Here is a 17933-nt window from a genome sequence, read left to right on the forward strand (position 1 = left end):
TGTTTGCGAGGGAGGGTCGGGAACATCGTGGACGCATCCTGGAGTGTTTTAAGCTGAGGAAAGGTCAGAACGTTCTTGTGGAATTCTGCCGGCGTTACGTAATGTTTAACGTGAGGGGTGTGGTGAGGAAGCTCCGGTGGGATCCTAGGACTCTGACGCAGGGCAAAGGGAACGTTCTTTCCAGGAATCTTTAAGATAAGGATGAGCAAGGACGTTCTGGTGGGTTCTAAGAACGCTGATGCATGGTTTTGTGGAGGGGGGAGAACTTTTAGTTGGGGTTTAGCTTTAAGAAACTTGAGTTCCAGAATCTTCGTTCCAGATAAGTTCTCATCGGAGGAAGTTCTCGTGGGTTCTCGTAAATGTTGATTGATCGGGGGCAAAGGGAACAGTCCACGGAGGTTCTGGAGGGGTTAACCCTTTATGGGGCACTCACTCTGAAATACTAAATAAATAAATAAATAAATAATAAAAGTTCAACCCTAGAGAACAACTAGAGTTTTACTTTTGTGAAATTCATGGAGAAACATCAAGATTAATGAGTTAAACATACATGGTGCCTTGCCTCTAAGTGGTAAACAAATGTAAACATGTATTTAGATGTGTTTCCTTGCCCCCTAAGTGTTGGCCACTTTTTTTTTTTTTTACAATTTTTAAATGCTAATTCTGTAATTTTGTTTGTTTATTTTATTTTAATCTAATCTTATTTTATCTTTCTTTGTACTTGTGGTTTTCAGGAATGTTTCTTTTATGTGCTAAGCTACTGTGACCAAGTCATTTCCCACGTGGATCATTAAAGTCTGTTTAAATCTAAGTGAGGTTGAGGTTTTGCGAGGAAACTCTGGTGAGATACTGGGGGCAAAAGAAACTCTGTTTTATGAGGGTGTGAGGGTGAGAACACATTTATATTGCTTGGGTGAGAACTTTCCTGGTGGAGTTCTACGTGTGGAGCCAGACTCAGATTATTCTGTGTGTTTCGTTTTAAGGCGTCAAAATGTTCAAGAGGAAGTGGTTCGTTCTGTTTGGGGCTCTTGGAAGTTTATTATGGGCTTCTTCCACAGTACATAAATTAGTTTCAGACTAATCAATATCATGCACCAACATTTCATCTTATTTCTAGCACCTGAAAAAAAAAAAACATAAACAAATGCAAACTGTCCCGTCCACCAGAGGCCTGCACCAGACGTGTTTAGCATTTAGCAGGAATTCAGTTTCCTCAGGGCGCGGTGATCGAAACGTAGATAACAATATTTGATGACAGCTGTCACATGCCTGATCTCAGGTATGTAGCCAGGCTACCAGAGTAGCCGACTTTACTGTAACTGTAGTGCACAGAAAAGCAGAAGTGAAGAAATGCAACGCAACACAAACCCAATGCATTATTTAAGATGTTTTGCTCTCGTTCAGATGTTTGCTTTCAAAAAAACATATCACCTCATCAAAGTTTTCATTTCTTTGACACTGTAAGTGACTTATTCTTCTTACTGCGCCGTCCTACATTTGCGGCCGACTTAACTGTTAACGCAGTTTGTCATTTGATGCTTGTATAACCGCCTCCGGTGCTAATGTCCTTTCGCTCCTGTGCCAGTAAAATTGACGTCAAAGCTCATATCGGTTCCCATACTGCACAGTTGGCACAACTCACTTAATGCAATATGCCCGGCGAGGGAAAAAAGTGACAGACGACGAGCCAAAAATAAGACACGAAACCGAGAGATAATTGACACGCAGCTGGCATAATCCAGCCCCGTTTACCGCCGCGGTCTCCGCTTCAGACAGGAAGGGAAACTCTCCAGAGCAGACTGCGTGTTCAAAGGTGAGAAGAAACGTCTCATTCCTTTTTAATTTCCTTGAAAGATAGCGGCGGCTGGCACCGACGTCCTGTTATTCACTGTCACAACAACTGAAGAACACGAGATTAAACCTGGAGGAGATCGTATTTAATTAATTTTGCACTAATTTTTCCTCCATTACAAAGGCAGGTAATATAAATGTATGAGTGTCACGACAAGTGAATGGTAACATACATCATTTCGGAGCTCCGGGAATAAAAAATATTTGATTTAAAATCTTTAACATTTGTCATTTACAGCCCCCCCCACCTTCCTGACTTGTTGATATCACTGTCGCAGAAACGCTGTAATGAGTTTATGTTTTCATAGCTCAGTGGGGAATATGTCTACATCCAGATGTAGAGATCCAGGCAGAAGAGCTGCTGCTGTCTGTATCTGCATAATCATCTTTTATCCCTGACGTCACGCTGGGCAAAGACAGAATCAACAGCAGCAGCAGCAGGAAGAGTCAATTAAACAAGCCAGACGCTCTCTCACATAAACATCGCTTTCACTAAGTAATTGGAGCTGTAAAGTTATGGGGATTTTGTTTTTTGTTTTTTTCTTTTGGACGGCGGAAGCAGAAGCTCCATCCAAAGACATTTTTTAAATAATAAAAAAATATATTCTTTCTTCTTTCATCGCACCCTCTCTGCCTGAATATCTGTCCTTATCTCACACTCTCCTCTTATTAAAGCTGTCAACCTCCCGCTCACTTTCTTCTTTTCTTGTAAGTCTTCCGTGCCAGCAATTACATTTTCTTTCATGACATGTCTCCCTTTGCAGATTAGAGTTCATCCTACCTGTCTCAGTTACCATGAAGCTTTGCTTCCATTTTCCTTCTTAGCTCAGTGTTTCCTTCTTTCAAAGAGCTACTTCACTTTTTTTTTTTTGCCTTGAAAAACTCAAATTTGTGTCGATGACGTTTTTGTCAACAAGGCCACTGACGGCAAAATGCGTCATTAGGCTCAGAATTGGACAAGTAATGATCCTCGCTCCTGCGCTGCGACAGTTAGCGGGAGGCAGAACATGAGGGAGGCTGCTGCTGATGACTTATCAGTCTGGGCATCAACACGTATCAACGCACAAAAGTAATCAGTCTGACATGATGCTACCAAACAGAGCCGTATATCAGACAGAGTCTGGCCAACTCAGATCATAGGCGTCATGTTTGATACCTCGGAGGGAAGATTCTACAGTGTGGATGTGCTATGTTGAAATAAATGTCTTATTTTCACCCTTAATGAGCCTATAAATGTTATTGCCAACGTCTGTTAATATGTTAAAGGCCCTCACTTAAATATCCTAGTGTCTACTTACTTAGTAAGTTTACTAAGTTTGAAATTAATCATTATAAATACTCAGAAACCATTAAAATTACTAGTCTTACTGTTATTTAGTATTAGCATTATAGCATTAGTTACGTGTCAATTAAATGTGTCCATCTACATGGACGTAAATTACATGCACACATGGGTTTCACAGTATATATGACGCTAGCTGCTATTTGTCTAAGCCTTTAGTCGAGATAACTAGCTAGCATAAGGCTAGCATAAGGCTAGGTTAACTTCAAACCTCATTCATTTGTAAAGTAGTGTTTGGTGTTTTTGAGATCAAGGTTCAGATTAATGATGGTATGACTTTATTTTTCCAATATAAAAACATAACAAATGTCAAAGAAAGACAATGACATAATAGGGAGAAATCAGTTGACATCCAGTTCTTCCTTTCTCCGTTTTTGTGTTGCACTGTGGCATATTTTAACTTTTCCAATCCAACTTTATTCTCTGTTATTATTCTCTATGGGTGGATATTGATTAGATGTATCCAACATGGCGCCCATGAAACATGTGACCAGCTCAGAACCAATCAGCATAGAGGGACAGATCAGACTCTCTCTAATATACGACTCTGGTACCAAACATCTCCAGCGTCAGGTTCAGTCGTGATGTCAAGCTTATATGAAATGTGAGATCGTGTAAATCCGTCACTACATTCTTCTCATGTACAAAGCGACATGTGTGCAGTTTATTAAAGCTGCAATAACACTTTAGTCACTTGGATGAAGCAGAAACAAGTTGACACGGTTGACTTGTAAACAAATAAAACAAAATTCATATTAATATTCATTCCTAGACAGGAAATCCAGTCTACACTGATGAGAGTGAGAGCAAAACAAGTTGTGAAGTAGCATGGTGAGCTACAAAAACTACAACTCCCAGTAATGGTGTGTAATATTTTTCTAGGTTTAACGCTATGTCTCAAGGTTAGGACACACCAAATCAACATCCAATAACTAATGGCAACAAACGTAGTTAACCATCTCAATTTTTCTTTTCAGGACACATCATCTTGTTGTCGATTATATTTAAGCTAACGTTAAGCAAACAGCAAACACGCGTCTTTCTCTGTGTAAATACGTAGCAAAAGATTAATGTTGAGGAATAAATGAGTTTTGTTGCTACATCTGCTTAGTAAACACGTACGTTCGAGCCTGTGTTGCTAATCTTAAAGACGCAAACAGCTGTTGTAACCGTCTCCAGAGCTGCTCTAATCCACTTTCTACATTTCAGTTCCTTCTCCGCTCGCTCTGCCACCTCAAAAGCAACGTTGTCTTTCAAACAAATTAACAGAAGAAGCTTCAGTCCTCCTCCTCCTCCTCCTCCTCCTCCTCACGCTCCTCAAGCTCTTTTCAGCCTCTATAATAGCATTTCTCCAGGGAGGGCTAAGGTTCCCCGCTCATCCAGCCGCTCCTTTTGTCCGAGGCCTAAAGGGGTAACTAAATCAATGAGGCACTTGAATGGGAATCCTGGGACGGGGGGTAAAAAAAAAAAAAAAAAAAAAAAGGTTGACAGGTTTTAAGGGGCTCTGGCGGTAAATTCAAGCTGACTGGAGCTGAAGCTCTGCAGCAAACAGATGCAGTACTGTCGAGGTTAATCACACGGCTTCGTAAACCCTGAGGGCAGCATAGATACGTAGATAAATGCTGTAAAGGACATTAATGGTTTTCGCAATAGGCTGAACAGGTAAACGAGGTTTGGGAGAAATTAACTGGTTATAAATTCTCCAAACAAACAGAGAAAATATTGCAAATGGTGTAAAGACATACTGTTACTAGCATAGAGCATACATAGAGGATATGTCTTCTTATACCTGACAGTAAATAGATTAAACTCCCACTAGTTAATAAATAATAAATGAAGCCCTGTGGAGATTTGGGTTCATGGCCTCAGATTTTCTAAAAATCCGGTGCTGCAGCCCTCGTTGGATGATCTTTAAACAAGCTGCATTTCTGAGCTGATTGATTTCTAAAATGTAGCTGCTGTGCATGTCTGGAAATGAAAATGTATTTTTTGCTCGGATAGTTTCGCTCTATTCTTGATTAATGTTGGGGGTTTTTTTGAGGATGTGCTGCTGTTTTTCTATTTTATTTTTCACGTTTAACAGAATATAAGTGAGTTTGGGGATGTTGGTGGATGTGACATAACATTTAACATTTAACATTTCAGCAGAACGAGTCAAGAGGGAGATTTACACTCTGATTGGCTGCTTAGCTTAATGGTGTTAAAGTTTCACATCTTTATATAATGTGAACATGTAAAAATCCACAAATATTTACACAACAACATGACGATCTCAGCGTCAGCGTGATTCAGGAGAGGCCAGAGCGGTGGCTCTTTCAGCTGATAGTAGCATTTCCTGTTTGGCTTTTTGAACAATAAATACAGACAAATTATTTCCTTTGCAGAATACAGAGGGGCATGCATGTGACGTCTCCATGGTTACGGCACCGAGAGTCAAAAAAAGTGACAGTTGAACATGGAGATTAGCAGCATTAGCTTGAATCATAGGCTTTAATAGCGTCTAAATTGTATAATTAATTTACAAATATGACAAAGAGCTGTTGTGTCATTGACTGAACCAACAGATTTGAAAAACACTCAGATATATTTTTACAGATATCTGCTACTGCCAAAGAAAAGAGAAGTAAATGGATCCAGACACAGAAACCTGCTGTTGTGGTTCACATTTAGTGTCAGGTTATATTAATTTATGCTGTATTTATTGATGAAGTCGTACCTTAAGTTACTTCTTAGGTTCTGTTCTGGAGGTTCTGTCAGATAAGTTTGTGGATGTTGTTGTTTTTGCGTAGTTACGGTCGACAGCAACTATTTCAGTTCCAACAATAAATAACAATAAAACAATAAACTGAATATTTGTGATCACTCCTCATCATCTCTTTAACGTCTGGTCAGACGCTACAGTATCATATGGCTAACGTTACTTCTCAGTAGTAGCTCTAAGCGTTAGCATCTTTTATTTAGCCACATTTATCATAACTGAAATGACCTAAAACTAACTTAAACTAACTGAAACTGAGGCTGATCCACTTTTTTAAATCCATACTAGTTTGTATGGATCATTGTTGAGTCTAATAGTCCTTAATTTGACTTGATAATCCACATTTTCCCCAGTTTCTCTGTATTTACTGATACATTTCACCACGTTTGTACCACTCAGGGGATGTGGCCTTTTTTGGGCTCTTTGACTTTTATAAAGCAAAAGATGATCAAAAACTACCTGCAAGTAACAGAGCAACTGAAAAAACAGCAAAATACAAAATAAACATGTGTTTACACGGTTTCAACCTTCAGTAAAAAAAGGATAAAACACCAAATCTACTATGTAGAACATGTGCTGTCTTAGCTACGCGTTTGTCAGTTGTGATTTAGTCTTATCTTAACCACTGCAGGCTTCTCGTACCGTGCCCTGATCTGACGACCAGAACGTGTGAAAGCTTTTCTTAAAAGGACAGCGAGGCCTTTCTGCGCCAACACGGGCACCATGTTTGAAATAAATATCTGAGGGGTCACGCTTTGAAAAGCGCGCGGAGGAGGCGGGGGACGGGGGCATCGGCCGCGCTTTCATGTGTCATCATCCGTCCAAACAACCCACGTCACTGCCCACCACACACACACACACACACACACACACACACACACGTCCAGCTTGCGACATTTCGGCCTCTTTGTCTTCTTCTGAGAGGATTCAGGTCTCTCTAAAGAATAACCCTTTTTTTATTTTTTTTCTACTTAAGCACGCTGTGTTGTAGGTGCAGATAGGAAAAAGGAGTTCAAGCCTTTAGAGGTGACATTAAAGCTACGTCATGGGATATAAGAGGACGTCGACTCTGAGAGGAAAAAAGGGGAGTTCAAGGCCGAGAGGGGTGACATTAAAGCTACAGGTCATAGGAGATAAAAGGAGACGGTTCGACATCCTGACACCAACGCCATTATTCTGTCTAAATATCAGACAATGCATGAAGCGCTAACATTTATAAACCGAGAGGAAGGATAATGGCTTAACAACTCTTCTAATGCGGGAACAATGAGACAACAAGTCCCACCTACGTCATCATCTTTATCGGTTTTTATAATCTTTATAATCTTATAAAGTTCATTTGTCTTCTTGCTAAAAGTGAGACACGATAGTTAGTGGATTAGCTTAGCTTATTTAGAAACATGAAGTGCTAGCTTGACATTTTTTACACTTCGGCTTTCACCTTTAGTTTATTTATTTTGGGAGTATTGGTGGTGCAGATTTTAAACGGTGTTCCCTCTTTTTCAAGTCTTCATGCTAAGCTAAGCTAAGCTAAGCTAAGCTAAGCTAAGCTAAGCTAGTCACTGTGATGTAAATTAAAAAGAGTATCTTATTTTATCATATCTTACTAATCATCTCATCTAACCCTTAATTGGGAGCAAACTCTTTTCTTTTAAGCGCTAAATATTACAGCCATTAGCCGATTAGCTTAGCATGATTTAGCATAACGACAGGAGTAAACTGCTACACAATCAATTTCAAAATTTCAGTTTTGGTACAAATTTAACCAAACATTAGATAATGTGGAGATTAAAAAGCTTTAGATCTGCAGTGACTTTTTGCTAAGCTAACCTGGCTAATCTTAATTAGTTTAATGTTTAACGCACTGATAAGAAACTGGCCTGGTAATGGAATAACAACATTATAACTTTGATTACGGTGGGATTTCAGGTAAACTGTGGGTATACAACAGCGAGATTGTATGAAATTAAGCAAAGATTTATTTTTTCTTACTCCACAGACAAACTAAACCACAATTGAGCAAAGCTTTTTTGTTTATAAATATATATATTTTTCCTTTTTAGAGCTAGAGGCTGCAGACAAAGACAAGGTTACATGTTAATGAGGCCGAGTGACACACACTTTGCTCTGTTTAAAACAGATTTGACCAGACAAGTGTGTTATAAATAACTCTTTATCATATCTGCCTTAAATAAACACACTAAAAGTAACTAACAAGGTCTTAAACAGTTGACAGCAACAGGTTGAAGACCAATTTTAACACTTTAAGAGTTTTCTGACACAACAATACTGCAATATATCATATATTAATATCATATATTAATAGAATAAATCAGAGTTGGGACATGTTTGCTTCTTGGGGTTTGAATTAAGGTTCAGGATTTACATTAGGTCTAGTTTGTGAAAAGAAAATGTAAAAGTGTAATTATTCTTGATGATATAATAACCGAAAGATTAGGAAACAATTACGTTTTGTCCGAATCTTATTATGCTGCAGACTGAATGGCCAAAAGAGGATTTTAGGAATAAAACATCATTACGCTTTATTAAGTAAAAAGCTTCTGTTTAGCTCTGTGACGCACATGTAACGTAGATACAGGAGTCAGGGTGGATATAAGTGCAAACACAGGCGTGGTGTCATAGAGAGAGAGAGGACGATGCTGCAATCATCTCCCGTCGCCACGGCAACAAATTGAGCAGCAAACATGATAAGAAAATGGACGGCGTCTATAGGATGACAAGCCATCGTGGTCGTGTGCTGAGGCCGACGCTCGAAAACAAACGTACTTGTTCATCAGCGAAGGTCGTTACAGCCAAACATGCAGCTCTGGTCTAATCAGCGGGACGAGCTCAGGGGACATTAGGTGCATCTAACGAGGACGCGTCCAGTTCATCTGCTGTTTGCCTCTTAATGATCCTGAAGCTCAGGGATGAGACACTTATTGTATCCATGTTTGTCTTGCATCTAATTTCCCTGTGTTTTTAAATAATAATTAATCTGTTTTATAATGATTTTATTATTTTGTTATCACCCTTTTATTCACTGCAAGCTTCATCTCAGATTAATGATTTCCTGTGCACATCTGAAGTGTCTCATTAACTACTTGACTACAGTGAACTGCACATTAACGTGTTGATTGATTCGTTCTGTGATGATGCTCTTATATAAACCGAGCATTAATTGATTCTTAACAGACTTTCTTCGTTTGATACTTTAAACCTTTGGTGTTGAAATAAAAGCGATATTTCTGCAAATTTCAATATGTTTTTCCACTGAAAGTCCACATGAACGTCGCCTTATTGTGGTATTTGAAGAAGGACATTTTCGTTAAGGACCAAGTTCTTGAGTTTAGCTGACGCTTCCAGAACAAGTGAATGGTACGTTAATAAATTGTGATTTAGTTTTGTCAGGTTTTCTTCTATTATTCCCTTGCTTTTCCTGCCATTAGCATGACTTATAGCTGATGCTACCACTTAAACCACTACAAGCTTCCAAGTGCCATTTTTTTTAAAAGAAAGCATTAACAAAGCATCTCTAATTTTCACTTATTGATATTTAAAATTAATGATTTTCCCCTTGGCCTTTAACATTTTCTATCTTAGTCTGACATGTCAGCAAGGAAACATTTGCTAATTAGCGCTAAAGCATAGTTGCACCAAAGCCTGATGGGAATTACATTAGATTTTCTGGTATTTGGCCATAAAAACTAATTGTTGGCTGCAGCTGTTAAACAGGCGGAGAAGGAGCTTGCACATATTTATTCAGAAACGTCTTCACTTGGACCCTTGTTGACATTTAACCCACTTTCTTCACCTCAAGGCTACTTGTTTTTTTTTTTCTGTTTTTAACTAGTTTTGCTCGTGAAGGAGCCGCTGGCGACGCTCTGATGTCTCCTCACGCATGTAAATCATGACACCGGAGGGTTTCCAGGGAGTCCGAAAGGTATGCGAGTAGTTGTTCAATAGCAGCAATGAGAAGAGCGTGGGTTTATGTTTTTTGTTGTTTTTTTTGTTCTGAATGCGGCGCACAAGCTGAATGCACTTCACAAAGCAAAGGAAAGCAAAAAAAATGAAGGAAGGTAATTACTGAGGCTGGAAAATATGAGCAATGACGGCGCTGAATGCAAGCAGCGGAGGAAAATAATGGATCAAGAACAACCATTAAACATTCTGCTGAACAGATGAGACGCGCGTTGACCATTAAACATTATGTCTTAAAAGCAATTTTAAACCCCAAAATGGAGAGAAAGCCACATAACAAGAACAAGATTAAAGCTGGCGTAAGATTAGCGGTGAAACAATGCTAATAATAATCATTTAAAATAAGCTAAAGTGTTTTTTTTAACTGTGCAGACGGTAAAAATTAGTCCGATTTACAGGAATCAGCTGTTTGCCAGCCAGTAAAAACCGCTACATTTCCTCATTTGTTCCTGAGAGGGTTTAGGGATAAAACCACTGACGCGTAATGATTGCACTGTTGACACATGTTACCCCTGAGATACAACTGTAAAAAAACAAAAAAAAAACACACAAATTTACGAGGGAGACAACAGAGCTGAGGGCTCAAATCCGTTTCCATGGTAAACGGATTGAAGCGACGACACTAACACTTGGAGGGCGACTGCATTTCTTTGCATTTGGCGAAAATGTCACGGGTGGAAACACCGATCAAGGACAGTTTTTTTAGATTTGTTGCAGGACACCTCTGCCTCCGCTGAGGCCTTGAGGAGGGCCACGCGACGCGACAACTCGCTGGGGGAGCGATAATAGGCGACATCCTGCCGCTTCTTCTCTCTACTGCTGTTTCCTTGTTTGTGGACGGACGGACGAAAGGCTTTTGGCATGACAGGAAGAGCCTCGTTGTAGTGGCAGGGGTTACATAACGTTTTTCAGGGCATTTTCTTCGTGAACGCGCCACAAAATTAACGAGAGCAGCCAACAGAGACCTTCTAGGAACCCCGGCTTTTTTTTTTTTTGGGATACTCTTCTTTTCAGAGCGCAACGAACCGGACGTGTTGACAGATTGTGATGGACAGATAAAGACAAGAAGAGGAATCCTCCTCGAGCGCCGAGAAGCAGAACCGAGAAACTGCAGCGTTGCTTTTTTTTATTTTCTCGGCGAGACGGAGAAAATAAAAAAAAAAAAAAAAAGCTCCGCGCAGGTTAAGAGAAGCGGCGTTTTTATGGCTCGGTGTGGACATTCTTTACATGTTAGTCAAGCTCCAAGAGCCAGTCACAAGAATGGGAATGCAACGTGATGAAACCTGTCTGACTCAACCTTTAACTGTTGAATATCCACTTCCTTGATCCTCTGCACTCAACAAAAACAAAACAGTTTAACTGTGAAGAAGATCCCCTTTTTCTTTTCCTTCACAGCGCTGACTTTACTGTTCAAACCGAGAAATCTGAGTTTCTTTTCTCACATAAAAAGCTCTTTATGAGACCTGAGGAGTTTACGTTTCGAGGTGACAAGGGCAATAAAGCAGCTGCTGATCACATGTGAATCTGCATCTCGCCGGCTTTTTCGTTTTTTTAGTTGCTGTTGTTGCAGTTTTTTTCAATCACATCAAGCACATGACAAGCTGAGCAATTTTTAAAGTGCAAAACGCTACCTCTGTGACATAGATGAGCGGTATGGCGCTGTAGTTCTTCCTCATGCCTCCTCTTCCTCACGGCCTGAGGTCAAAGTGCATATCAACGCCGGGCTCTCTGAAGACCTGTGCACATCAGAGAGCTCTGTCTGCCTCTTTCAAGTTTTGGGACTAGCCTCTGAGGGAAGAGGAGGAGGAGGAGGAGGAGGAGGAGGAGGAGGAGGAGGAGGAGGAGGAGTACGCGTCTGTCTAAATCTAGTCCCTGTGTGTGTGCAACCGTCTTATTGTGAAATCTCGTCCTTCCTGTGGCAGCAGCTATCAAAGCAATGCTACCTCCACACGTGCACACGCGCTCAGATCCCAATCAACATAACACAACTGCCCCCCGTCCTCTTCCGCAGTCGCACACGGAGGAAAAAAAAAAAAAGACCACCTTAAAAGGCAACAGGGATGCCTATCAGCCACCCTCTCCGCCGGCCTGGGCGCATCTCGGCGGCAGCGGCAGCCTCCGCTGCCAATCAGGAGGAAGCAGGCAGAGGATGGAGAGCCGGGCGATGGACTGAGAGATGAGGGGGTGAGGAAGGACAGGAGAGGGGAGAGGAGGGGAGGGGATGGATGGGAAAGGAGGGAGGGTTAAGGGAATGAATGAGTGTGGGAATGCTGATTTAGTCCCTGAGGGGTGAGCGCACTCCGCAGGACGGCGCTGCTAATCTACGCTAGATAACAACGTGTGTTTATACGACGAGGCTCTGAACTCACACTCACATTTTACCAGAAGGAATCAAGGGTTTGAAGCTGCTTTTTGTCAACGTGAAGGATACAAAGACGACGTTATTTTAAGAATGTTTTTTTTTTTATGTATTTGCTATAATTCCCCTGGAAAGTCTGTCAAATAAACAAAGCCCGTAAAAGGATCGAAACAACAACAAAAGAATCTACTAACTTTTATATATATATATATATATATATATATATATATATATATATATATATATATATATATATATCCGATATCTGTCAGTCCTCCCCCACAGACATCCACTGTCGCCCGAAACTGTCGTCAGACAAAAATCTACTCCAGAATTTAAGTACCGGTTGCTTCACTCCACAAACTATCCATCCTGTGTCAAATTATACATCTTCTGACAGCTCAAAGCCTCACGACTCAAACTGTGTAATCCACTTTAAGACACTTCATACATAACTAAACGTCCACTACTTTTATGTACGATGAATCCATACGCCCAATGAACAAATGAACAAAATGTTTCCAGGCTTTTTGTACGAATATAAACAGCCACAGACAGAGTGGAGACGATAAACAAAAAGATAAATGTGCATTGACATTTAAATCCTTAAACTAAGAGTAGTTACCACAGACATATTAGAGAGACAAATGAAAAGAAAAATAAGGAAAAGGGAGAAGACGTGGCAGCGCTGACCAACAGGTTGCAGAGACACTAAAGCACAGATGAGACGAGGTACAAAACATCTCGAGATTGTAATTTCAGATTGCCTCAGTCAAGCAGAGAGTTCCTTCCCTCCTGTGTGCAGCAGAGAAGTGGATAGACGCTTAGAGAAGAGGTAAAAAAAATAAATAAATAAATAAATAAAAGACTCTGACCCTTTACGCAGAGACAAAAACTGGTGTGTGGAGAAACCCATCGAGGTTTCTCTCGTGTTCCTCCTGGAGTCAAATCGACGGGGAAGCGGCGCATGAATGATGCAACAGGAGAGGACGGAGGGAACAGCGTTTGATTTTAAAATGAAGTGATGGAGAATAGACGAAGAGGAGGGAGAGGAGGTGTGGAGTTAAGAGACAGTGCTGCTGGCGGGAGGGGTGATGAAGAGGGAAGACGAAGGGCAGACAACGTTAAGTTAAAGCTCTTTGGCTTCTCTCAGGTGCCAAGCTGGCATCAGTATCAGCTGCCACTTTCATAAACTGCTGCATCAGCAGGGAGGAAGACAGAGGGACGGATTATCTGCTCCATTTACTGAGGATGAATCAGACAACAGCTATCAGCTAATGTGAGACGCAGACGTAACAGAAGAGCGACAAACGAGAAATGTAAAACTCTGTTTGGAGCACAAATTAAATGCCACTCAAGCTTTTTGACATTGCGTTAAATTGCTTCCAGCTCATTGTCCCTAATTAATTTCAAGGACTTAGACGCGAGGCTGCCTCCGCGTACACCAGACAGAGTCTGTCTCTGCTGTCTGAATAAAGACCAGAGAGGATTGCTTGCTCACTGAAATGCTGACTCAAGAGGATGCCAAAAGCTTTTTCTTTTTTTTTTCAGGCTGATCTTGTACTGATGGAGGCCGTGTGACAAGGCTGAGTCAGACACAAGTCGTACGGAACAACGCCCCCTCCTGTTGGTTAAAGCTTATTACAGAGATGAAGCTTACATTGCAGTGACTTTCTTCTTCTCTTCCTTCCTCCAACAAATAGTCCTCTCGAAGAAAAGGTGATGAAACAGTGAATCTCCTCATTTAACCGCTCCAGGTAACTGAAATTATAAAAACAGCTTTTAATGCTATTTTACTTGATGTAAAAACAGCAAATATCCCAAATAAATATTGCAGCTTGTCAAAATATAATAACACAGACATTCCTGTATTATTATATTTTGACAAGCTGCAATTTTTATTTGTTGTTTTGTTCAACAAAACCTGTTCAAAATCTGTTCTATTGTTCGCACATTTTTTGAAAGGAGCACTTTATTGTGTTATTATGTCACAAAACCTGATGATTGTGCCATAAAACCAACATAAAACTAACTTTTGGAGGACACGGGCTCACACTTTTTTGACTGCTGAATCTAAAAACAGACTTCTAGTGTCAAACTTTGCATATAATTTTGCATCCAAAACAAGGTAAAACATAATTCAACTGCATCAAACATCCACATGTAATATTTAAATAGTGCAAACACCACACAAACCTCTTATTCTGCAGGCTCACATGGGAATGACTCGAGTTTCACAGAGACTGAATCATCATGCGCCGTACGTCCTCACACCACTCGGCCCTGGAGAATCTCTACATACAGCGGCCCCGGCATGAAATGCTGCATGCTGCAACTTTCCCTCAGCTCAGCATAATCCTGCAGTGATTAACACACACACACACACACACACACACACAGATGCAACAAAGGCACTGTGCCGTGAGCTTACTGTCACACTGTAAAACACTTGGCTTAGTCTTCATAGTCAGAACTAGACTATACTCTACTATGTTGTGCAGGCTCTTGGATTGCACATGGTGTGGATCATATATGTTTGCTTTTTTTTGCTATGTTAGCCGTTTATCAAAGCATATTCACATCACATTTAAACTACAGACTCTTAGCTTTAAGTTGAGGCCATTCACATCCAAAGTGGATAGTGTGATGTAGGAATTACAACCATTTTTCATAGACAGCCTGTGTGGGCAGGTCTGCAGCTACACAATCCCAAGCAAAACAAACTATGATCCACTGTGTGTTTGGACACCTTTCATAATTTGGTCTTTGTCAAACTCTCTCAAATTCTACCACTTGTCCATTTTTCCTTCTTTTAATATCAATTTTGTACAATTGTGGTTTAACATACCCAAAGTTTTAGAAGTATTATTAATTTAACTACTATGAAAGTAAAAATGTCTGGTGACTAGGTTAAAGTGTTGCTCTTTAACACAGAAACCATGAATTTCTGGTGGAAGTTCAAAATTGCTGACAAAAATACAGCTCGTTTTTGTATTTAATGGAAAAACTATACAAAACAAAAAATGTCAGGGCAGGTTAGCTACTGTTGAAATTAATATTGGCTACATTCAGTAATTCTTTAAAACTTATTTTAAAAATATTTACAGCTTTATTCTGCATTAAAAGTAGAAAATGTTTCATTAAAAGTAGAACATTATATCACATTTATAGTTGATGTTTTCGTCCGAACTACAACTTTGCTGCTACTAAAAGCAAAACACGGCAAGCTAGCATCAACATAAGCTTTCTTAAGAGGCTAATTAGAAACTAGAAGAAAATTGCTACTATATAAATAATTCACACACGTATTAAAATCGTATTATTTACGCGGCGTGAGCTGAGATCTTCTTTTTCTCATACCTGACATCGCGATTAGCATCACGGTTAGCAACAAGTTCTGAGGCGGCTGCTGAGAAGTTGGCTGTTACCATGGTTACACCTGAAGTCTCCGGTTGGAAGGAACCAAACGGTGGAAAAACACAGGGGTGTGGGTCTGCGTGAACCGGAATTAATTACACAACAATACACACGTACAGAAATGTAGTTTTGGTTTAGGAAATATATTGTTATGCCTAATCGAATAAGACGTCCGTGTAAACAGTTAATTAACTTCTACAGACATCCAACGTGAAAAAGTAGAGAGGGCAACACACCCCTCCGAGTTGAATGAGTACAATGGCTCTGAGACCAGTCTTTAGTGCTGGCTTCCCATCATGCCTTATTTTTGTAGTTTTAATAACACATTAATAGGGGACATGCTTAAAGTTATTAACATTGTATTCAGATATTTAAATTTAACTAAAAATTAATTTATATAGCGTCAATAACAATATAAATTGTCTTAAGACGCTTTAAAAAAAAAATCACTCTGAAACCATAGATTTACCGCTGTAACAAACACTGTCAAAGAACTGTCACTCTAAAACATAAACCATCTTTATAGAGATTTTATTTAGGACATTTTGGATACAGAGGCTAGAAACCATAATTTACAGCATGGGAATTGAAATATGCAGATAGAGTTCACTGGGATCCGGCTTTAGGGGGAACCCACTCGTGGATCTTCTTGCGGGTGGTGGGGTAGGGCACATACTGTTGTGGAGTCCCGCTCACATTGAACTGGTGGATCTCAGCGAGGAACTTCTTGGGCTCTGGAGGGTGTGTGGTGGGGGGGTCGTCTGTCATGCAGTGCAACCAGCGATGCCTGAAGGTGTGAACGTGGGAAGTATTTCAGCAGGGATTGACAGTTTTTTCCTTATTTTGTTTACTTTAATTCAAATTACACATCTCACCATTCAGCTGGGACCATGCTGCCGTCCACCTCCCACAAGGTCTTCTTTCCGTTCATCTCTGTGGTGTAGATCACCCAGCGGTGACGTCCTGAACACACAAAAGTGACCAAGTTAACCAAAACTCTTTGGGTCATGTTAAAACAATAATTTTACTAGGATATATTGTTGCTAAGAGTAAAAAAAAAAACAACAACAACAAAAAAAACACATATTTAAGAGGGACTCTACTTACCAAAGAAGTAATGCTTGTTGTCCTCATAGTATTTGTTGCCGTATTTATCCTCACCAACCAAATTCCCTGTTTTCACATCATTCACTCTAGAAATACAACAGAAATATACTGGTAAATTTACCCAACACCAGCTCAGCGTGAGCTTTTTAAAGTAAATAATAAAAACGTCAATTCTGTCAACAAACTTATACTCAAATACAAATAAATTATTTGGCAGTTTTCTTCAAAGAAAGAAACACAGGCCGATCACTTGGCGAAACACAAATTTGAACTGAATTGTTCAATCTATGCTTTAAGTAGATTTAAAAACAATACAAAACTAAGCTTAACTTAAATTTGGAAATTTTTAAATGGAGTTTGGCATTAGCTGTCAACATGCTAACTGAAGCTAGCTACTTCTAGAGAGCTGCTGACGCTCGTTTGTTTTTTATATCGCGTCAAATATTTATTTCTCTTCTTTAACTGTTGCAGATAGATGCTATTTTTATTAATGAAATGAACCTGAAGAGCTGAAGAAAAAATCCTCGGAGTCCACCATGACCTCCTATTTGTCCCAAAGCCCTTCGGACGAGGTTGGTATACTCCGCCATCTTTAGACGGAAGAATTACGGAGACGGAACGTGCTGTCTTCTAAATAGGTCCGACGAGAACCCAACACAATATATAGTTCCGCATATACTAAAAATAAAATAAAATAAAATAAAATAAAATAAAATAAAATAAAATAAAATAAAATAAAATAAAATAAAAATTTAAATTAATTCCCTTTAATTTAATAACTACTTCAAATACAGATATCAATTTAATTTAATTTAATTTAATGCACATCCCTTTTATATGATTTACGCTCAATAAACACTTCCCTCCTTCACATAATAAATTACGGACCAAGTCAATGTTTTTAAAAAAAAATATGAGAACTATTAAAATGAGAAAATTCAGCCAAAGCAGTCGTGGAGAACTCGAGATGACCGGGACTCGGGGGACACACTCTAAAGCTTTTTAATTGTCTTTCAACATGCTACATCCCTCTCGTGCTGTCTGGGCAAGTAGATCTAACACGGTCCAGTGTCACTGCTCGGGGAGAAAGGAAAGGAAATAGAGCATGAAGCAAAATG

General features: G+C 39.7%; 2 protein-coding genes and 1 long non-coding RNA gene across 4 annotated transcripts in view; 1 reads left to right on the forward strand and 2 right to left on the reverse strand.

The window, feature by feature from the left end:
- Nucleotides 1-11710, reverse strand: part of tmcc3 (transmembrane and coiled-coil domain family 3) — a 41870-nt gene extending 30160 nt beyond the window's left edge. The window contains exon 1 of the mRNA XM_047575217.1: nt 11564-11710. Coding sequence (XP_047431173.1) covers nt 11564-11608 — 45 coding nt within the window. The 5' untranslated portion in view covers nt 11609-11710. The remainder of the gene's footprint in view (nt 1-11563) is intronic.
- On the forward strand, nt 1404-15189 carry LOC124999962. Of its 2 annotated transcripts, XR_007111256.1 has the most exons (4): nt 1404-1813; nt 9805-9894; nt 13843-14048; nt 14502-15189. It is a non-coding gene; the product is annotated as an uncharacterized LOC124999962 (long non-coding RNA). The 2 variants fall into 2 exon arrangements; XR_007111255.1 differs by lacking the exon at nt 14502-15189 and having other exon boundaries at nt 13843-14191.
- A 1033-nt stretch (nt 15190-16222) lies between these two features.
- Nucleotides 16223-17470, reverse strand: ndufa12 (NADH:ubiquinone oxidoreductase subunit A12). Its single transcript, XM_047575189.1, has 4 exons — nt 17317-17470; nt 16816-16901; nt 16584-16671; nt 16223-16495 (listed from the first exon to the last, which is right to left on the reverse strand). Exons 1-4 carry the CDS (start codon nt 17403-17405, stop codon nt 16315-16317), a joined length of 444 nt encoding a protein of 147 aa, XP_047431145.1. The 5' UTR covers nt 17406-17470; the 3' UTR covers nt 16223-16314.
- Between the last annotated feature and the right edge of the window lie 463 nt (nt 17471-17933).

Source organism: Mugil cephalus, chromosome 22 (genome assembly GCF_022458985.1).
Source record: "Mugil cephalus isolate CIBA_MC_2020 chromosome 22, CIBA_Mcephalus_1.1, whole genome shotgun sequence".
NCBI lineage: Eukaryota > Metazoa > Chordata > Actinopteri > Mugiliformes > Mugilidae > Mugil > Mugil cephalus.